Below are 22,887 nucleotides of genomic sequence, written 5' to 3' on the forward strand. Positions count from 1 at the left end.
ATCCAAGGTGCTTTAGTAGATTAGATTCAAAATTGGCTTGGGCATTGAAAACATAGGGCAATGGAGAGGTGTAATACTCTGACTGGATGTCCATGACCATGGTGTTCAATAGACAATAGACAGTAGGTGCAGGAGTAGGCCATTCGGCCCTTCTAGCCAGCACTGCCATTCACTGTGATCATGGTTGCTCATACACAGTCAGTACCCTGTTCCTGCCCTCTCCCCATATCCCTTGACCCTGCTATCTATAAGAGCTCTATCTAACTCTCTCTTGAATGCATCCAGAGACTTGGCCTCCACTGCCTTCTGGGGCAGAGCATTCCACATATCCACCACTCTCTGGGTGAAAAAGTTTATCGGCATCTCTGTTCTAAATGGCCTACCCCTTATTCTTAAACTGTGGCCTGTAGTTCTGGACTCACCCATCAGCGGGAACAAGCTTCCTGCCTCCAGTGTGTCCAATCCCTTAATAATCTTATATGTTTCAATCAGATCCCCTCTCATCCTTCTGAATTCCAGTGTATACAAGCCCAGTTGCTCCAATCTTTCAACATATGACAGTCCCACCATTCCGGAAATTAACCTTGTGAACCTGCGCACTCCCTCAATAGCAAGAGTGTCCTTCCTCAAATTTGGAGACCAAAACTGCACACAATACTCCAGGTGGGGTCTCACCAGGGCCCTGTACAGCTGCAGAAGGACCTCTTTACTCCTATACTCAATTCCTCTCGTTATAAAAGCCAGCATGCCATTAGCTTTCTTCACTGCCTACTATACCTGTATGCTTGATTTCATTGACTGAAGTACAAGAACACCTAGATCTCGTTGTACTTCCCCCTTTCCTAACTTGACTCCATTTAGGTAGTAACCTGCCTTCCTGTTCTTGCCACCTGAGGAACAGTTCAGGGACATCCGTTGTTTGGTGAAGTTGTGGATAGTGAGGATGATTGTTAAAGGGTACAGCAAGGTATATGAATGGAGAAATGACAAATGGGGTTACTGTGGACAAGTGTGTGGTGTTGCACTTTGGGAGGTCAAATATAAGAGGAGGATGTGCTGTAAGTGGCAGAACCCTTAACAGCATGACATACAGAGGGATCTTGATGTGCAAGTCCATAAGCACCTGAAAGTGGCAATAAAAGAGGATGGTTTTTTTAAGGTTATATTGTGTGTTTGCCTTTTATCAGTCAGGCATGGATTGTAAAAGTTGGAAAGTCGTACGGCAGCTGTTTATAATTTGGCTAGATCACATTTGGAGTATTGTATGTGGTTTTGGTAGCTGCATTGCAGGAAGGGTATTGGGGCTTTGGTGCAGATGAGATTCATGAGGATGTATCAGCTGTAAGGAGAGCTTGGGCAAGCTTGCATTGTTCTCCCTAGAGCGTCGGGGCTTTTTGAGGCAACCTTAGAGTGTATAAACAGGATAGTCTTTTTCAACCAAAAGTCAAATACTAGTGGGCATAACTTGACATGTAAAGGAGATTTTTTTGAGTGGCAGGTGCCTGCAATGTGCTGCTGGCGAAGATGGTAGAAACAGATATATTACCAGCGTTTCAGAGACATTTACATAGACAACATGAGCAGGCGGGGAATGGAAGGATATAGACCATGAGGAGATAGATAGGATGAACTTAACTTGGTATCACAGGCATTCTGGGCCAAAGGGCCTGTTCCCTTGTTGTACTATTCAACATTCTAATTTTGGAATACCAGACTAATCTTGTTGGTGAAATTGTTTGGATAGAGCATTGAAATTATAAAGGAAATGTTCAATCTTACTGTTGGTTTAGGACCACTGCTCTTAATCAACTTGAGTTTCTGTTGTTTCAGAATCAGTCCTTTCAGTGCTCTAAGCATTAATTTATATTGACCATATATATGGTTATTGACTTTGTCCTTCTGATACTGTTGCAGATTAGTCCAAGTTGTAAATGTTAGGATAATAGACATATTGAATTCTGAATAGAAAAATCTTGTAAATTTTTTAGCATAAAGATGAACTGTGTTGCTTTAGCACAATGCCTACCCATTAGGCCCCTTTGCCCAATTAAATACTGCAGATCTGGACAAAAGGTATAGGTATTTTAAATGTAAATTCTTCAGTGTAAAAGCAAAATGCTACAAAGGCTGGAAAACTAAAATAAAAATGGAAGATTCCTGAAGATACTTGCTAGAATATATAGCATTCATGGGGTGAAGGATATAGTTAGTGATCTTGAAAGATTGTTAACTGAAATATTCAGTTTCCCTCTCTACAATATGCTTATTTTTTTAACTATTTTGCCTACAGTGCAAATTCACTTTCTACATACCCTCTGTGAATTTCTAGCCATGTTAGAAGCAGACTGTTAACACAAAACCACCTTCCTTGCCTAGAGTAAATTAAGCACTTGGAATTTTTAACAATTCACTCCTTCACAGGCCATTAAAGAGTCTCTTTAAACAGTTCTTGATGCAGAGACGGCTTGGTGAATTCGAAAGCTTTTTACAAAAGATCTATCTACAAGTTAATGGTTCAATGTTTTTTTTTACAAATTCATATCCAAGAATCAACCATACCTTTGTCATTTTTGTGGCAACCTCCTTTCCAGAGGAAGTGACATACTGTAACAGATGGCAATTATCAGCCAGTAGGTTTTAAAACTGTTGCATTATGTGGTTCTTCCAAGTTATGCTATTCTTTTACATCAGTGGATTGCGAATTAGTTTGGTAGGGGGAATGTAAACAAAAGCAAATAAATAATTTATTCCTAGATCATGATGTAAAACTAAAATTCATAATTGTGTGTATATTACTCTAAAGTATTAAGAATCTAGATCAGCATAATGAGAAGAAATAATTTTGACTTATGAATTAATGGTGTGCAGCAAACTTGCACCCTTTTTTTAAACCATAGTAGTTTATGTGGAAGAAAATTATTTTACAATGCACAATGTTTTTCAGTCTTGGTGCATAATCTTGACAGAAAATGACAATCATTTGAAGTCACAAAGAATATGAAAGCTTATCTGATTAAAGATTCAACTGCCAGGAGCTACAGCAGCCATGAAGTTATTTCATACCTTGTGTCATTAGTCATAGTCTATGATGACATGTGGATAGAATTCTAAACTCAAATAGAAAACCACGATAGGCATTTTGTTGGTTGTTGAAGTAAAGCTTGAATACCAGAGGAACTTTTTAGGTCAATTGTTTGGATAGTTAATTGCGATTATCACAAAAATAACCCTGCCCTGATTCATGGATCGCATACTTGCTTTAGTTGGCTTTTGAGATCGGACTGTTAGTCTGAAAAGAACTGCATGAAGTACTGTTTTTTAAAAGGTTGAGGTAATCCTAGAAGTTTTGTATTCGGAGGTAACCGTATCACTTATCTGTGAATGTCTGTTCTCAGTAGACATTTTGCTAAAGGTCTTTCTTTTGTTTCCCAGGGTAAAGTTGAAATGACACTGGAGATTGTCACTGAACAAGAGGCTGAGGAAAAACCTGCTGCCAAAGCAAGAGATGAACCCAACATGAACCCAAAACTGGAGCCTCCAAAGTAACCTTTTTCCCTTGAATTTGTTTTTGTATGTTTGTATCTTACATTTTGAAAGGACAGGAGCTTTTATGGGGCATCACATTTAAAAGCATAGGGGTTTTGTGCTTTAAACATTGAATACTGACTATCTGAAGTGAATGGATGGGCTTTAATCATTCTTTGTAAGCAGAGATTTTTTATCTCCTCCTGTTTCATGCACTTAGGATTTACATTCAAGTGTTCTATTGAATTCACTAAGTTGGATGCAGTTGAGAGTCATGTTTGTTCTTTCAATTGCTCGAGAAAAGAACATTTCAACAAATATTTTGTTCTGGGATTTAGCTAAATTGAATTTACACCAGAGAAGGCATTTCTTGCACTTTCAACTTCTACAGATGTTGCCCCTCTAATAATCATGAATTTGTTGGTGAAATAATTTATGAATTGACTCTCCTGTTGTTCACTTTCCACTCCATCTCTGAACGTAGATTAATTTTCAGGTGCTGACTGCACAACCTCTCTTCTCTTGGGGATCCTGTTGATACAAGGAATTCAGGGGAAAAAGATTTTGCAGCCAAGCTGGACCCTTTCATTACCAGCAAGAGCCACCGTTGCCTTCTTGAGTTATCTCTTTTGAACAGAGGATGACGTGTCCCAGCGTGTGGGTTAAGAGTGGTTAATGAGATCAATGTAGGACCCCCTAGACTGAAAAGCTGCATTTTTTGTTGACACTTTGCTTAAACTCCATCCATCTGGACAATTAGAATATGGAAAATACTTGGTCAACCCTTTGAGAGCTGATCTACAACACTGCTACAGAGATTCTGGGATTCTACAGAAATGCTACCAGAGAGCACAAGAATTGGCTTGATGTAAACTGTGTCAACATCAAAAAAGTGCAGGATGAGAAATATTGTCTCCACAAAATTTTCCTCAGTGACCATAAGTCCAACTCAAAGAAAGATGCCTTCAATGACATTCAAAGGACCATACAACACAATCTACACCCGATGCTGGATTCTTGGCTGAGCAGTAAAGCTGATGAGATTCAGGTGTATGCAGGTAGTTATGATTTAAAGAATTTTGACACTGCACTAAAAGAAGGCCCCACAACATCAAGATCATCTGCTCTCCTTAGTTGATGGAACACATTGTTTTTTCGACAAAGAAATTTCTTCATAGGTGGGCTGAGCACTTTAACAGTGTTCTGAATCCTTTGACTATAAATGAAGAAGTCATCAATTGCCTGCCCTGAGCTCCTGTAAGTGAAGTACTGGGTGTTCTACCAATTTTAGCTGAGACCCAGAATACATCATCTCTCTAGCAGCAAAGCGCCTGGATCAAACACAAAACCAGTTGAGACACGAGGAAGGTGGTGCAGTGCTAACAGAAAAGCTCCATCGGCTCTTCCAACTCATGTGGCAGCAAGGGTTGATTCCACAAGAATCTAAAGGTGCATCCATCATCTACCTGTGTAGGCGAGAGGGAAACTGGCAGTCCTACAACAACTATCGGAATATACTGCTATCTGTTGCAGGCAAGATCTTTGCCAGGCTTCTTCTCGACCATCTCACATCACACCCTGACTGGGGACTCCTACCAGAGAGGCAGTGTGTGTTCTGGAGAGAGCATGGGACTATCGACATGTTGTGTGCTGCAAAGTGACTGCAAGAGAAAAGTCAGGTGCAAAATGCAGAGCTGTTCTTCTGCTCTGTAGATCTGACACTGTTAGCAGAGAGGGTCTGTGGAAGATCACGGTGAAGTATGGATGCCCAAGAAAATCCATCACCATGGTGCACCACGATGGCATGCAAGCTTGAGTTCAGGACAACGGTGAGACATCCAAACCCTTCTCTGTCTCAAACGACGTCAAGCAGGGCTGCGTCTTGGCGTGAGCACTATTCAGTTTTGTGTTTTCCGCCACAGTGATTGATGATTGATGCCTCCTGAGACCAGAACATAAGTTTCACCATCAGATTCTGCACTCATGGGAAACTGTTCGACCTCAGGAAGCTCCAAATAAAAACCAAGGTTTTGACAGATATCATTAGAGGCTCCCTTTTGCTGATGACACTACCCTCAATGCTGGTTCCAAAGATGATCTGCAGCAGTGTGTTGACAAGTTTTCTGATGTGTTTACCAATTTTGGGTTTACCATCAACTCAAAGAAGACTGAAGAAATCAGCCATTTCCAGGGAAATCATACTTCGAGCCAGCCATCACTATTAGTGGTCATAGATTCAACCTAGTGAACAGGTTCATGCATTTTGGCAGCACACTGTCCCAGAGCATCATCACTGATGATGCAGTGAACTCCAGGGATTGCTAAAGCAAGTGTAGCATTCAGCAGACTCTATAGCAACATCTGGTGCAGAAGAGGCAGAGGTCTACAGATGAAACTGAAGGAGTATAGGGCTGTATTAGTTACCACGCTGCTTTATGCCTGCGAAACATGGGCAGTGTACCAACTGCCTGCTAAGAAATGGGACCATTTCCACACAGTCTGCCTCAGAAAGCTCCTCAACGTTATGTGGCCAGACAGAATCCCTGACACTGAGGTACTTACCAACACAGGCCTGCTCAGTATCTGCACCATCCTGTCGCAGTCCCAGTTCACGGACAGGCCGCGTAGCTCATATGCCATTCTGTTGGCTGTCTTAGAGACTGCTTTACGGTGAACTACAAAAAGGGAAATGTTCCTGTGGAGGCTAAAGCAAACCGATAAAGACACCCTGAAAGCTTCATTTTGACATCAGCCCAGACACATGGAAACGTACTGCGCGGGATCAGGCTGAGTGACACTCCTCGCCCCAGAAGGGTGCAGTGACACATGAGGCAAAAAGGACAGCTAGGCCAGCCAGGAAAGCCCAAGCTTGTGAGGTTGTATTCCCTTCCACTGCTTATGCAAGTGCTCCTGATATGTGATCTCATGGTCTGCAACACCATTTCTTCACCACTCTGTGTGAGATTTCCAGGAACTGGTGGGAATGCTCTTCAAGGAAGCTTTGAGCTTGTCGTTGAATCTTTCTATTCCTATCTGATAACCTCCACTTCAGAGCTTGGAGTAGCATGTCTGTTTCTACAGTCAGCTGTCAGGCATGTGAACGATGTGGGCAGCCCCAGCAAAATCAACTAAGTGTTGCCAAGTCTCTGATGCTGCAGATGTTGGCTTGGGTGAGGCTGCTAATGTGGGCAAGGTTCACTTCTCCTTCCTGCAAACTTGGAGGATTTTTCAGTCAGTATGTGTGGTATATTTCCAGCTTCTTCGGGTACCTGCCATAGGTAATCCAAGTCTCAAAAGCATAGGGGAGGGCAGGGAACTCGGCTGCTTAGGAGGCTTGTTGTGCCAAGTCTCGGGTCTTTATCATTTAAGCACTTGAGCGATTGTACCAAATCATTAACGATTGTGATGAGTCTGCTCAAAAATGCTGCAAAGTGGCTCCAAAAGTGTTGTCTTGAGTCTCATTGTTGGAGGGCAGTTTGGTGAAGGACCTTGGTCCATCCAAGGTCCATCCCTTTATTACGTCCAGCAAGACCTAATATAAGAATGAGAACAAGCAAGACAGCAGTGTTTTAAAAAAAAAATGAGATCGTGGAGCACGTGCAAGGTTTGATAGATCGTGGAATGTGTGAAGTCAATACCTAAAGAAGTCTGCCAGTTTTTCATTGTAAGGGCTTTTTCAGCAGATGGATAATGTATTTGAAAGTATTAATCTAGAACCAATTCTGTTGTACTGTCACTCTGTAGGTGAATGGTCTACCGATACTAGATATCTAGGCGTAAAGCTACATAGTGAATACACAAGAGGCCTATTGGTCTCTCAAAATCCAAGAATCCATGGCATTTTTTGGGGGAAGAAAAGGGTGGAAAAAATTGATGGGTTAAGTTAAACCTTAGTGATTTAGCAAAACTTGCACTTTTTTATGAGCTATGCAGAGATGTAGATCAATGTCATCCAAAAGTTTCTGTGGCTGCCAGTTATGCAGTGCGGTCAGGCTCACTCTGCTCAGCTGTTTCCTGCTTATTAGAAGTTCTGCCATCTGTCATTGCTGGTGTTTTTAACTTCCCAGTTTTATAAACTTCTTTTGTTTGTGAAGTTTATATTTTTAAGATTTCCAATTTTAAACCTCTTGTGGTCTCTATCTTCCATGAATTGCTTCGAGTCCCAGTAAATATTGTTTGTAATTGTGGTTTCCTTGTGCTGGGCAAGATCCAACAAGCACAAGTGTTTAGTGACATTTTTATGTCCGTGATGCTTGGTTGAAAGAGAAGTGTTTTCTGGGTAATTACCCAGGTCTCTGGGCCTTGGCTTAATATTGTTGCTTAATAATGTTCATCTGATGTGATGCTCAAGTATCAGCCTAAATATTGCTCTGAAGTTTTGGGGGTGCTTGACTTGGCCTTTGTTTGATAATTTGAACAAAGCTCATTATGTTTAGCAGATTGATGTATGCTGTGATCTAGCAAATCAGAAAGAATCCAAGAACATCTTTATTTATCTATTGACATACAGCATGGAATAGACCCCCTTCCTGCACTTCATGCCCCAAATTTAATCCTAGTCTAATCATGGGACAGTTTAAAATGACCCATTAACCTACCAACCAGTACGTTGTTGGACCGTTGGAGGAAACTGGAGTACACAGAGGAAACCCAAGCAGTCTCGATTCCCCTTACAGGCAGTGGAGGGAATCGAACCCGGGTCACTGATACCGTAAAGTGTTGTGGTCGCCACTACGCTACGTGCTGCCACAATGTCTCAAACTGATGGCCCTTAACAGATGTTTGTTGACCAACTGAATGTTTGTAGCATTGTTGTTGTTATTTGAAATTTCCAACAACTGTATTTTGCATTTGTGTTTTTAATTATTCACTCTCTTTTGATCCATGTTCAGATGAATGAGAAATAATCACATTGAAACCCACAAAATCCTTGTAATATAGTCCCTGGTTGATGCCTAGAAATGGGGCACATAATTTGAAAGTAAGGAATTGACTAATGAGAGGACAGCAGTGAATCTTCTGGAATTTTCCACCCATGAGAGCTGTGGAAGTTCAGTTGCTGAGGATGTTCAGATTCATAGGTCCATGGATTTGTGGGGAATAGGGGGTTATTAAGTCAAGTTTATTGTCATTTAACTATATACATGTACATGTGAAACCATTATTTAACTATATACATGTATACCGTTTCTCTGACCAGGGTGTAAAGCACTGTAGTACACATAACACATAACTTGCAAAAGTAAGGATGATGGATTTTGCATAAAGTACATAAATTAAATATTGTAAGATATGGAACAGATTAACCAGTGACGCTCCGAATACAATGTGGCAGGGAGTTCAGAAGCCTAATTGGCTGGGGAAGAAACTGTTTCTAATCCTGACCTTTCTTGTTTAGATGCATTAGAGTCTCCTGCCTGATGGTAGAAAGTCAAAAGGGATGCTGGATGGGTGGGATCCTGAATAATACTAAAGGCCCTGCATACGCAGCGCTCCTGATAAATGTCCCCGATGGATGGTAGAGACCCCTAAGATCCTCTCAACCATTCTCACAGTCCTTTGTAGGTCCAAATCACAGGCAGGTGAGGCTGAGGTAAGATAATCACCCATCATTTTGTTGAATGTCTGAATTGACAAAAAGAGCTAAATTCTGTTTTTCATAAAGGAAGCTTTCATTAACAAGGGCGGCATAACGTCATTGTGATTCCTTTCTGGGACATAAGAGTATTCCTTTTTCTCCCCCCCTCTCCAAAATAGTGATTTCCTTGGAAGACGGTTTATGATGGTAAACTTCATAGGGCTTCATTCCAATGGCCGTTCTTGTTAATCTTGGCACTTTGCTCCATCGCACTGCTACAAGAGATGTTAACCTCAGATGTAACAATGCCATCACTGCTTAACAAGAAGACAAAACCCAGTCTGTCCAGAGTGACTTTCTCTTAATACATTCACCCACTGAGCCATGGGTTAGATAGGAATGCTCTCTGGTTTTTAAAAAGGGTATTAAACATGCCTGTGGTTTTTACTTGAATAATGGTTTATTAATCCTGTAAATGAGTTTTTAAGGTAAATTGTCTACACTATATCAGTTTAGAGAGGAAAATTAACTGTATTTAATTCTTTACAATCAGGCGTCCAGAAACTTCATTCCTGTGGTTCACCAGTCCTTGCAAGACGATGAAATACATCATCTGGCGCCGATTCAAGTGGATATTTATTGGGCTCTTAATACTGCTGTTTGTCGTTTTGTTCCTTGGGATCTTCTTTTATTCATTCCCGGTAAGTATAGGGTTATTAGTAATACTGTTCTCAAGGTGATGTTACACAGAGACAAGAAGTAAGCCTGACTTGACTTTTCTTTCTTAATTCCCCTTGTACTTCGTTTGGGCCATCACTTATTTGTAACATTTTAGGTTTTGCCTTTCAATCCAATGAGAAGTATTTGGCCAAGACTTGATCTAAAATAGAGAGCGGGACCTCAATGCCACAATTGGCTACTGTTTACACTTGCCGCTTTCCACACTTAAATCTGAAGGCACAAAGCAATATTCTCAAAGGGAGTTAGCTTGATGTTTCTATTACTTGTAGTACCCTTCGTTAATATAATTTTCTCCAGGCAGTTCTTCAGTACAAGTTATTGAATCATTTGCTATTTTATCTCTGTGCTGTTATAGTTCAGAATCTTTTGTTGCCTCAACAAAATTTAGTGAGTAAATTCTGTAAAAACTCATGTACTTTGTACTCACTCCCCCACAGTTTGAATGTTGTGCTTTGAACTAACCTGCAGCCTTCTCACCCCAAACCCTCCCCCCACACCCCACCACCACCACCACAATTGCCATCATATCGATGTGCTGTATTGACTAACATGTTAGCTACTTTACGAGGCAGGATATGTCCCTGAGATAGTTTATGGTCGTGCCAGTAAAAAAAACGGCAAGTAAAGGCTGCCTGAAGAGCAATGCTAGTAAAGGCTGCAATTAGAGTTTGAGAGCTCTGAATAGAGACCTGGGCTTTACTCCAAATATTACTTTACCCTTTTGTAAGGGTAATTGAGCAATAATTTATTAAGAGTATTCTACAACCAGACGATTAAAATGTGAATGTATGCATTTTTGTGTATCTTCGATTCTGGGCTCATTCGATTTAGTTGACTGACTGTGTACTCAGGAGCTGCTTTTGTACTTAATCTATTCATGAACCATCAGCTACAGAGGGGTTAATGTTAGTAGCCAAGTTCCTCACTATCTTAGCATTTTCAATTAAATACACCAAATTACCAGTGGCACTTAGTATAAAGTATTGCTACAATAATGTTAGGCGACCAGCAATTACATTGATTTACTCTGGACTATGTTCAGTTCATTGGGTAGAAAAAAAAGAGATTGGTGTTTGAGAAATTCACTGGTGTAATAAATTCTGTATATTGCTACCAAGTTAGAGCAACAAGGCTGTTAATTTAAGATTAAATAAAAACCCTCTGTCTTCCACTTTGATGGGAAACAAAAGATTATGGGAAAGTTCTTTTTAAGGTGATAGGAGGAAAAGTTCACCAGCATCCATCATGGCCTCCAGGCTTGCTGGGATAGGAGGGAGGGACATAAAGGTGTCAACACCAGAGCTGGTACAGTAGTAAATCACAGTTAGTGGAGCTAGCACAGGAATGGCAAACCAAGGCAGCTGTTAGTTGTGCAGTGCTGGATGTCTCAATGTTGTGTTAAGGCAAGTCCCCTTCTCATGACCTTGCTTTCCATTGCTGTTTGCACACCATCATCATCTCCCTCCTTAGCCTTGTGACCTTAGCTTGGCTGATTTTTTTTTAATGTGGCTAATAAAGCTGAGAAAAGAGATGCAGCTAGTCAGGAAGTTTTAACTGTTCAATTATTATGGGCTGGATTTTTCAGTGGCTAATTTGGCCTTTTGTGGCTGTGGAGGAAATATCAATCATTTTATTTTTCATTTACGTTATGTTAATTTGAACTATTTTCATGATTGTTAGCCACAGAATGCTGATGGTTGAATATACAAGCTCTCTGTTTTTGATTGAGATAAAGGTGCCTGTTTTAAAAGCCTTAAGTTTGAACCTGTGTGTATCATTATAAGTAGCTGAGATTACTTTACATTTAAGTAAAGGCACAAGTTTGAATTTTCAGATTTTTATCTTTTATATTAAATGTGAAATGTAAGGCATATTGTCGTTTATCCTTATTGAGTGCCAAACATCATTGCTAAATTTTGTGTACGTTGCAGAAGAGAAAGTAATTTAGGTCTGGATTGTTGGATGCAAAGTCTGACAAACAGTAATGAGCTGGAGCCCCGTGTAGAGAAGCTTCTCCTGATGTGGACCATGTGGGATTGGCAAGCTGAAATCAGGAGCCATGCCACATTTGATGAATTTTGAAAAGTTTGATCAGCCCCTGAACAAGACTGCCAAATGGCAGAAATTGTATTTTTTTTATGGTGAACAAAATATTGCTAACGCAAAATGTGACAGACTCTGAATTTAAAATAAAAGTCAAAATGTTGGAAGCTCTCAAAATGTTGAGCACCATTTGTGAAGGGAAAGTAAATTTTGCACGTCTCAATGAAGTGAAGTGGACGCCATAGCATTACGTATTCAATGCTGACTTAATTCAGACCTTTCAGTTTTCAAAGGTTCAGCTTTCTTGGTTAGTCCTACAACCAGCTAGATTTATTTAGGAACAATATTGTCTTGCATATAATTTAATCAAACATCTCTAGAAAGACGAATAACCCCCATGACTATTAATTTTGAAATTGTGCAAGTTGAATGTCATGATGCCATTTAATCTTGTAAAAATAGGAATTAATGTTAAACTAGTGTTTGCAGCTTGGCTTCCTTGAAGTTCAAGTGTGCTTGGCTGCTTGTCAGTAATGTAGGTTAGTGGCCCAATGACTATGTGGAACTATTGCCCTGACAAATGCTCAGAAAAGGACTAGCCATATAACAGCCCATAAACTAAACCAGCATTTGAAGGCATCACTTCAATTTAATGCAGAAAGCTATTATCCTTGTATGAGGTTTATTGTGTCTTCCAATTTTAAGGATGGCCTCTGGTGTATAAATTTGGACTAAGTGATTTGACATAATACAATTTATCAATGTGGTAACCCTATTGCAAATTCTAGATGTTAATGATAATTGATCCATTTAAAAACAGCATCTTGGGACAATTTGTGTCTTGAAACATAAATCTCTGGAGGACAGATAAGGCAACAAAATTCGGTCGCAGCTATCTGATTTTAATAGATTTTTCTAAATTCTACGGTTGAGTCCACTTTAGAATTGCTCAATTGTTGGGAAAGATATTCAACTGTTTCTAGGGGTTTATTTGCTGACAAGGAATCGAGAAAGACTTAGACATCAACACTTGAGAGGATGAAAGAATATAATCGGTGTACCACTAGGAACCACTAGTTTATATGTTTTTCAAACTATATGTTTGGCAATGACACCTGAGGAAGTGTGCTTGATGTGGCCAAATCCTTTCCCCTGTAAAGGGTTGATCAGGCTACCAGTCACAGGGATATCAGTTATAAATGGCAGAAACTCTGTAGGTCCATCTTGTTGAATTGGAGTGGATCAATAAATTTATTCAGATGGCTAATAATTGGGAGCTATATTTGACTAAGAATTAAGAAGGATTGCTAAATCAGAGGGAGATTATATGCCCTCATTCCAAATGAATATAAATACAAATCACTAGTTATTAGCAAATACTGCATGTATGATTTCGAGCTACTGACCGATAAAGTTTGAGCAACTTCTCAAAGATCAACTCTTCTTGTCCTCTTTCAGGCAGACAACTTTATTTTTGCTTTCTTTCCCCCTTCAGCTTCATCTTGAATATGCTACAGAACAATTTTTTTCTTCAACTGCTGAAGCAGTACTGATGTCTGTCTATCTATATAAAACTGGCAACATGAGAAAGGAATAGTTTCCCTGGCTTTGTCATGTGAATTGCATTATGCCATTATTGCAGCCATAAGCATAAAATAGGATGTCCATTTCCCTTTAACACTATCTGCGCACTAATCTTTGTATTTTTGCTTTTTTTCTTCCCAGTCTCTTTTGTGCCATATCCCTTTTTGCCGTTCCCTCTGCCCAAGCCCATTTAGCTTTCTTGACCCCACCCACATCTTTGTCTAAGTGCTAATTTTTTTTTCCCCACTTCTTATAAAAAGGTCATTACCTGAAATGGGAGCATTTTGACCCAGTTTTAAAGGGAGGATACAAAAGCGAGGCACTTGAATCACATTCAAATGTGCCTTCCTTGTTGCAAAGCAAGTCTAGTTCTCAGAATGCCCACTAGATAGAGCTCTGTGCAGCAGCCAAGTATTGCTGCTCTTCAAGGCAGATGGAAAGCAGTGAACAATTCATTGCAGAAAAAGTACTCTGGAATTTGTAGAATCAGTTTGAGACTGGAAAAGTCCTCAGTGGGAGGTGTGTTTAAGTATCAGTCATTTTGCTTTTATTTGATGTATTGCATTTATCAAATGCTGCTATTTTTATTAATGTCCTTTGACGTTGTGAAACCTGTGGGGTCGTGCAGTTGCGTAGCATTTAGAGCCATGCTTTACAGTGCCATATATAAGATTGGGGTTCAGTTCCCACCAGTGCCAAGAGTTCGTACGTTCTCCACATGATGGCGTGAATTTCCTCCGAGTGCTTCTGTTTCCTCTCATATTCCAAAGATGTAGGGTAAAGGTCAGTGAGTTGTGAGCATGGTATGTGGGTGCTGGAAACATAGCAACATTTCCAAGCTGCCCAGAACAAACCTCACTGATTTGATGCAAACTGTACATTTCACTGTATATTTTGATGTATGTGTGACAAATGAAGCTAACCTTTATCTTTCTATTTGTGACACAGTATGATAATAGGAGTGAAATGGCTGAAAGAGAATTTTGCTATGCACAAAAGATCAGATTTAGAGGGAAGGAAATTTGATTCATAACTGTTTCCTGAATTAAATGTTTTGGGGTTTGCTAAGAATTTTAGTTTTGAGACATTGGTAGATTAAGAATCATGTGGGTCAGTAGCATGGAAATGATGGTGAGTGGAGCTTTGATTGAGATGGAAAGATAATGAATTCAAAACTGTCAAATCAGCAGATGACTGAAATGAAAGTCAGAATTAAATTCTGGCAACACAGATTGATTAAGTGTTAAGCCATAGATCTTAGATGTAATGTTAGATTTTGGATGCAGTCTTTGCAAAGAACACCAGGGACTTGAAAATTGTGGTTTTGAGTAGCATCCTTCAACCTGACTGCACTGGGAGGAGGATAAAGCTAAGCAAATTATTGTGCAGTCCTTACTAAAGGTTTTTATCAATACCTTTTACTGAAAAAGATGAATAAACCTCCAGAAATTAAACACAGACAAGTGGCTAGACAATATTGTGAAGGGGCTAAAGGTTGTAATTAGTTTTGAGTACCAGCGCTGTGAACATAGAACATGACTGTTTGCCTTATAATGATGTTGGCACTGAAGAGGAAGAATATTTTTTTCCCAGAAGAGGGAGGAGGGTGGGATCTAGAGATACCTGGGTTAGCTGTACAGGCAGGCAATAATTCTTATTGTGCTGGACAACTAGATGACCACCATTTTGAAAAGGGTAGACAGGCTGATAAGAGTTAAGAACAGAGAATGCTGGATTCAAGTATATTTACAAATGCCTGTCTAGAAATAGTGACTACAGTCCTAGGCTTTGGCGAGGAGGTATCAAGTGAACAAATGCAGTTGCTAGGGAATACAGGTGGACAGAAGAGCACTGACATTTGATAGAATGATGGACTAAATGAAAGTGAGCATGATGAGGAAAATAGAAGGCAAATGCTGAGGCTGGCATCTGGGCAAATCCAGCATGGAGAGGTACTAATGATCTGATGAGATGGAATTCTGTTAATCTTTTGTGTAACATCTGGCATGTTAGATGAAATGTGTGCATGAAGAATCGTATGTAAGCAGTGAAATTCAGATTTGACCCCAGAGTGTGTATAAAGCAGAGCAAGTGGTTGCTATCTCACTTTTGCAATAGCAGAAACATCCATGCACGAGTGGTACTGAGGATAAATTAGTGGTGTGTAAATGCACGTTTAATGATATGTGTACTGCAGATTAAGTCATTGTGCTGGTCGGTCTCGAGTTATGTGGTACTGGAGTTGCTTGCTGTTGGTCACCACAACAATGCAGGAAGGTGAAATTGAATCCTGAACCTATATTCCTTTAATGCAAGTAAAGACATGTCTATCTCCTTTAATTCCTGTTAATCATTGTTTTTTAAAAAAATGTTCCACTGAGAGGTGTTGATAATCTACAGCTGATCTTGTTCAGATGCATAATTCGTGTCCCAGCTCTTAGATGTGATTCTTATTTAAACCTGTCAGAGTAACTGATGATCTGCAGACATCCTGAAAAAGCTGTTACTCATCTCTTAAGCAAATTTAAATATTGTTTCCATATAGTCCATTTTTAATAATGTTTTATCTCCCACAGAACTATCTATCCATGCGAATTGTGAATGGCTAATAGCATTGGCTGGTCCTCCTACTGCAGCAATTCTGTTGAATAGCTGGTCCAAGAACATTCATTTCATATGTCTACAACCTCGTGGCCTAAAGGATAGAAATGAACTGAGGTTAGGAAGGCGACAAGATCTACATTTACCAAGGTTAGCCAAGGTTCATGGGGTCATGACTGGGCCATTTATCAGTGATTCCATGTTAATGTGCTGACCCTGATGACCAGGATCCTGCCGGTTTAATCCCGGCTTTTCTCCAATTGACTGTTCAGCAGGTGCCTCTCCAAGTTATGAAACACACCAACATTGATTTTTGAAACAATGAGCTAAGCTGACTGTTATAAAACAATGGCTATTCAAGGTGGTTGGTTTGCTAATCTGTTACAGTATAGATTTAAAATGTGCAGATTTATATAGAATATTATTTTATAAAAATAAAACTTAATTCAAAGCTGCAAATGCTTCCACTGGGTGTGCATGTGTCCTGCAGGAATGGAAAATATAAACTGTTGGTTGACATTCCATTGATTATATAAAGTGTAAAAATATTGTACTCAGCAAAACTCAATGGTTCATGAATTTGTTTGAGTGCTGCATATGAATTTGGACTGAAATGTTATTAATCAATATGTACCTTCTGTACTCACTGATGGTTGCATAAAAATCATTTCATCAGCTCTATGGTTCATGTCCTTTTTATTACATATAGCTTTGTTTAAAAATTCCTCTTTATGGGCCTCCCTCCTGATTCATGGCTTTGCTTGACATGTTCTTGCAATGCATGCCAGGCAGCTTAAGTTATAATATTTACACACAAAAGCTTTAACATAAATTAGCAGTCACATAACAAAGATACAAAGCATTTAAATAATCAGAATCTAAAAGCATTGGGTTGAGAAGCTTACAAGTAGTGTAAAATAGCTTATGTAGAGAATTAATAAACAATTCAACTTTATCGATGTACCAAATGGGCATAGAAAATCCTGGAGGAAATATTTTAACTTTGTAACAGACAAAACTACATTTTAGAAATTAGATTAAATCTTTCTGCCAGTTTCACGAACCCACCAAATGATGGCCTGAAGCTTATTACTCCCTTCACATACTGTACAATGGATGAAAAACCACACCCAAGTCTGTTAATGATGAGACATTACTTGAAGAGTTCAGCTTTGTTGTTACTAGGTCAGATTTTGTATGGAAATGGTGTAAATTTTGTTGGCAGATTGTCCACTGGGTATACAGTGGGATTGGTTTTCATTGTAGGCGGTCCATTCAGAAGTTGCCAGTCACAAGCCCTGACGAGCTCCACTGTGAAGATTTTGAGGAGGATCTTGGCAAACTCTTTACCTACGCAACTCCTTGAGCCTCCACCAAATGGAATGTAGTTGAATCTGCATGCATCTTTTTCCGGGCACCCCTCCATGAAGCGATCAGGATTAAATTTGTCCTTTTTTGAGAAATTAGTTGCAACATCATGTGTGTCGCAGATGCTGTAAATAACATTCCAGCCTTTTGGTATCTGATATCCCTGGAAATAAAGTCAGTGTCATTATTTTAAAGCAATATAGCTTCAAACTTCTAATGGACTGTGGGAATTGAATGATAATTAATGTATTGTTATGTATAATGATTCATTACTCTAAATGTCATTACTGTACAATATTTGAAATTGACAACATTGTCCAAGCATTCTTATTAGCTCAGCTTTGTCACTGGAGCCATTAGCAACTCAAATTAGATGGCTGTAGCCTGTAAGGTATTAATGTGAAATGCATTGTAAATTATATCAGGGCTATCACTTTTTGTTTACTTGTTTTAAAACTTGTTTACTGCTAACATTCAACCTTGCAATGATCTAGTTTAAATTTTATAACCCTTGTACATTTAGAATGTATATGTAGATATCTAACCTTCCCTAGTAGCAAGCTTGAAAGCTCAAAGGGCAGACTGGTGCTGGTCAGTTACTGTATCCTCCACTATCTGAACTACATATTTTCATCTTTCTAGACAAAAGTAGATGCTGAACATTTGAAATCAAAATTCCAGGGCAGTACTTTGAATATTTATAAAGCTCACAATATCAGAAAGATTCTGCAAATTCTTCAGCTCTTTGTTTCTGCTCCTGTTTGTATTCCTTTTTGTGATTTAATCTTCAAACTTTTTTCCAACTCTCTGTTAGATCCATTTTGTTTTGCTTTTCTGGTCAGTAACCTGTTGCTTCTTTAACTTTTTCTCTAAATACTACCGGCTCAACTATTGTTGACATTTTTTTGTTTACTGTACAACACTATGCTAAAGCCTGAGGCACATATATAGCTAAGGAGCCTGAGACTTTTGCACAGTACTGTATTTATCCAGGTGGGGCAGAGAGCGAGCTTGTAAATCTGGCAGGAGAAAAGATGTTGGGAAGGGTGAGGATGGAATACTGCTGAAGGTGTGTGGGGGTGGGGGGAAAATGTAGGGACACCCAGCCCTGAGACTGTCATTATTGTCAATAAGGTCATTATTGATGTCAAAATGTCTGTGATGCTTCCTAGTCCCTCCCCTCTCCCCCTTTTCCCCACTCATGACCCCCCTCTCCCTGCCCCCTTCCCACTCAGTGCACAATGGAGACCTGTATCAGTCAGGTTTATCATCACTTTTTTTTGCTACAGCAGCAGTACAGTGCAATACATAAAATTACTACAGCAGAGCTAGGGTACCCCAGATATTTGCACAGTATTGCAGTAAGTTTTATTTGGAATTGTGATGGAAAAGAGAATCATTTTTAGCCTGCTCAAAGAATATGTGGTTGTTCCCTGTGCTCATCTAGAACAGGAAAAGGTTATTCACTTCCTCCAGTCTGCACTGCTTTTGAAACATAATGACATTTTTTTACCTTATACCATTTTCCCCTTTCTATATGCTCTTATATATGTAAAATCATATGGATTTGCTTGGAACCAGTTTAATGTTATGGATATAGTAACTACTTAAACATTGTTTTAAAGATCCATGTTATATATCAGCTGTTTTGAAATGTTATTCTTGAATATTCCTATGAAATTCCTTTATCTATGTTTCAAAAGGTAAAACTCATTTTGCAGAAGACTTGTTACGAACTCCTAAAATATCAACTTACGTTTAACACGAAGGTCTTTAGGGCCACGCGGAACCCTCCGGGGACCGGAGGACTTAGTCGAAGAGTTTCTTTGATGACGCTTCCGGTGTACTTGAGTTGTTCAAGGGCTTCAAGCCTGATTTGTTTGTTCTCTTCAGCGTCGCTGCCCAGTAATCCCTGTGTAAATCCATTGTGAAGTTACATTTAAAAAAAACACAAAAATAAAATCCAGGATTGAATCTTAAATGACACCATTATGCATCGACTGGAGATGCTCAGTCCTTGCATCAGCCGTCGAGGAATCTGATCGACGAGCGCTAACCGATACGCTCCGCCGTTTACGATGCCTTACCTGCTCCTGCAGTTCCCGTCTGACTTTTTGCACCACCTCAGGGTGCAGAGCCAGGAAAGTAACCAGCGAGGTGGCCGCGCTGGCTGTCGTTTCATGTCCTCCAAACAGGAGCTCGGTGGCAGATTCCTTCAACTCCTTAACATAGAGCAAAAAAAGAGGGAAGGCGGGAGCACATCAGACAATGAATCACACCATCTCAATTAGGGGGTTATTGCACTTAATGATCGCGAGTGGATCCAAATAGCTACGGATCTTGCAAACTTTACTTGCAATGCACCCTTCAGCTTCTAGACTCTACGCAGTTTGCAATTGTTCCGTTTGGATATTGCACGTTGCTACTGGATCAAATAAACCGAGATTCTCCGCTTAGAAGTGACTTTTTTTTCAATAAAGGAAAACGTTTAAAAACATTTTTATTGTGTAAGAGCTCAACTTTTAAGGCGTGGCGTTAATGATTGTATTGTGTATTGGATTACAAGACTTGACGGGTTCTGATTTAAAAGCCTATGGCAGGGTGGAAGTATTGTCATCGTGCAAGAAAAGCTGGAAACACTTAGTAAATCGGGCAGTGTCTATGGAAAGATAAGCAGTTAACTTTTCAGGCTAGAGTTTCGGGTTTTCCAAGCATTTTCTGTGTTTATTTTTAAATTTCAGATTTCCAGCAACGGCATTTGTTTTAAAATGGACTTTATACAGAATGCAGGTGCGTTTGAGGGAGTTGCAGTTCGTGGGGGGGGGGGGAGAACATGTTTCTGTGGCTGAGCGTGATGCGCAAACTGAGTTCTCCGACGAGTGGGTTGTGGAATGAGAGCTTGCGGTCGGACTCGGGAAAGAGATCTCCAGGGGTGGTGGCGATGGTTAAGGGGCGGGCAGCAGAACCAAGAGTGGAATCGCGAGTGCAGTGAGAGTGAGGGTTCTGGCTAAGTGAGGTGGAGCTGCCGCCTCGGAGGCCCACGCTCAATTCAGCGGCTGCGCCGAAGCAGTGTTCTGCTGAGCGACGGCTCAGGTAAATACGGGAACCGCGACAATCAAGGGTGAGCACCTCCGCGAGGCGTGAGGCGGGTGGACTGGGGGGGATTTGTATCTTTACCTGTAACCGCAGGGGTTGATTGCTCTGCTCGGAGTGCTCGATCAGAAGCTGCAGTGCATCCTTGAACTGGCCCGGGGCCTCTCGCCTTGCCACCTTTTTCCTGATGTTCTCTTCGATTTTTGCATGGATCACATTCCTGGCTTTCAGTCCCTGTCATCAGGAAATGACAATCTGCGTTATGGTTGAACTTAAAGATCCATTTCTCCATTCCCCCTGCAGCTGAAGCAAAAAAAATCCTACTGTTTATTTGCATAATTTTCTCTATTGTAACCTTGGCGGATCTTACCCGGTATAAGCCGCTGAACGGCACGTCGATGGGAAGTGAGAAGAGATTACGAGTCATTTCCTCAAAAGCTTCGATCAGCTGCTGCTGCGTACGTGGGTTAGTCTGGCTAGGTTCGAATCCCAGTAAGATCCGCATGGCGATCCCGAACATGAGGCGCTTCATCTCGGGATACACCAGTACGCAGGAGCCCCTCTCCAGCCACCGCCTGAGGCCGGCACGGATTTCCTCCCTCATTACCGGGATGTAGTTTTCCAGAGCTTCTCGAGAGAAAGCTTTCAAAATCACCTATTAACGTTAGAAAAAAAACATTACGACACGTAAGGAAACTATCTGCCACATTTGTTTTCCTTTTTAGCATTGTTAGTGATGTGTATTTGACGCTTGGTTTTACATATTCTATTAATACTTTTGATTCCAGTCTACCTGTACTTGGGGCATTGCTTTTATGATATGAGCATGTTGCAAAAACCGCCATATGCGGAAGTTTTTTTAAAAATCGCTCAGTGCTGTGGAAAGATACTTACTCTCTTCCTCAATTTGTGTTCGGAGTCGTGGAGGCTGGACAGGCAGCCAGCTCCCAGGATCGTCCTCACGGAGGCGGGCCATTGCACCGACACAAGTTTATGCTCCCCTAATAAAATCTGCTTCACATTGTCGGCTCCCATAATCCGCACAGTGGGGCTCCCGAAGAGATGGGTCTTGTAGATGTGGCCGTACTTTCGCACTTTCATCTTAAGGAACTTGTATCTCTGTAATGGATACACGGTGTTGCTTAGGCGCAATTAATACACAGAACACACTTCCCGAGGTTGAGATTGTTACATAACATTTTATTATCTCACCCTAGAGACCAAATCAAAATTCGAACAAGACTACCTTGGCGAAATAAATCAGTACGACAACCACTTAAACCGTCAAGTTGTTTTGTTTAAACACGACGACGCTTGCTGTAAATTCCTTTATTAATGACGACACGCTGGAATGCAATTCACTTAAAAGTTACTGTACGCCGCTAGCAGAACTGAACAGTCCCTATCGCCTTTCACTGCAAGTTCGCAACTTGTTCTCATTATCTCAAAAGGTTTACAAAAATGATTTTCTATTCTATTTGGCATTTTGCTCTGGCGTTCTCTTGACATCCTGAATTTGATGTGGAAGCAAGCGGAATCTCTCACCTGCAGGACCAACTGGAGAGTCTCTCCCAAGAAGGGCAGCCCCATTGACCCCGGAGGTAAGGGGTTTTCACAGCTGCGGTCCCTTCCACTTATGCAGTAAATTTCCCACAATTTTATCGCGGCGAGGAAGAGCGACAGCGGCAGCACGAAAGTGCAAAAGAAAGTGGCGCAGAGTGTAAATAAGACCATTTTAACAACAGCAGCACTTCCTTTCCGTTCTCCCCTCGGGACACCCTCAACCTCGTTATGTGATTCTCAGGATGAGGGAATGAGTCTCCTAAATGATCACACTCCACGTTCAAGCCTCTTTATAACCACTCCAGGTCTCAGCCCCTTTACCTTGGTCAGTTCAATTAGTTCACACAAAGTTCATCTTTAATTGTGTAGTTTGTGCCATCCCCTCTGACTCCGCCTGCTTTAATGACGCTGCCCAAAAATCTTTAACCCATTGTGAACCAGAAGTGAGGCTATCAATGAAGGAGACCGAAGAGTGTGAAGTTTTGATCACCTGGGTTTCTGTGATCAGTCTTCGCAGGCTCAGTGAACCACTATGCAAGGAGTTCAGTCAATTGGAAAGGATCGTTAATAGAAGGGGTGAAAGAAATCTATAGCTCATAAACTTAAATCCGAGGTCTTTGGGAGAAAAGTATTCCGTTAGCTCTACTACTACCGTTCAGTCCAATTATTTTATTAAGGCCACTTTAACGTACCTAACATGCAAATTGGAAAGCACCCCATAATATGTGATCGATCAAATTTGCATTCACTGCTGCGATAAACTAATTATATTTGAGTCGAACTGAGCGTCA

General features: G+C 40.5%; 2 protein-coding genes across 5 annotated transcripts in view; one reads left to right on the forward strand and one right to left on the reverse strand.

Moving 5' to 3' along the window:
• The window catches only part of LOC132379550 (myoferlin-like), a 263,587-nt gene extending 246,840 nt beyond the window's left edge, over positions 1-16,747 (forward strand). For all 4 annotated transcript variants that reach the window (XM_059947583.1, XM_059947585.1, XM_059947584.1 and 1 more), the window contains 3 exons: positions 3,433-3,542; positions 9,657-9,804; positions 16,048-16,747. In XM_059947583.1, coding sequence (XP_059803566.1) covers positions 3,433-3,542; positions 9,657-9,804; positions 16,048-16,080 — 291 coding nt within the window. In that variant the 3' untranslated portion in view covers positions 16,081-16,747. The remainder of the gene's footprint in view (positions 1-3,432; positions 3,543-9,656; positions 9,805-16,047) is intronic.
• A 4-nt stretch (positions 16,748-16,751) lies between these two features.
• Positions 16,752-22,441, reverse strand: LOC132379552 (cytochrome P450 26A1). Its single transcript, XM_059947588.1, has 7 exons — positions 22,079-22,441; positions 21,428-21,652; positions 20,904-21,188; positions 20,618-20,767; positions 19,528-19,662; positions 19,197-19,352; positions 16,752-17,603 (listed from the first exon to the last, which is right to left on the reverse strand). Exons 1-7 carry the CDS (start codon positions 22,265-22,267, stop codon positions 17,259-17,261), a joined length of 1,485 nt encoding a protein of 494 aa, XP_059803571.1. The 5' UTR covers positions 22,268-22,441; the 3' UTR covers positions 16,752-17,258.
• Between the last annotated feature and the right edge of the window lie 446 nt (positions 22,442-22,887).

Source organism: Hypanus sabinus, chromosome 22 (assembly GCF_030144855.1).
Source record: "Hypanus sabinus isolate sHypSab1 chromosome 22, sHypSab1.hap1, whole genome shotgun sequence".
Taxonomy (NCBI): Eukaryota; Metazoa; Chordata; class Chondrichthyes; order Myliobatiformes; family Dasyatidae; genus Hypanus; species Hypanus sabinus.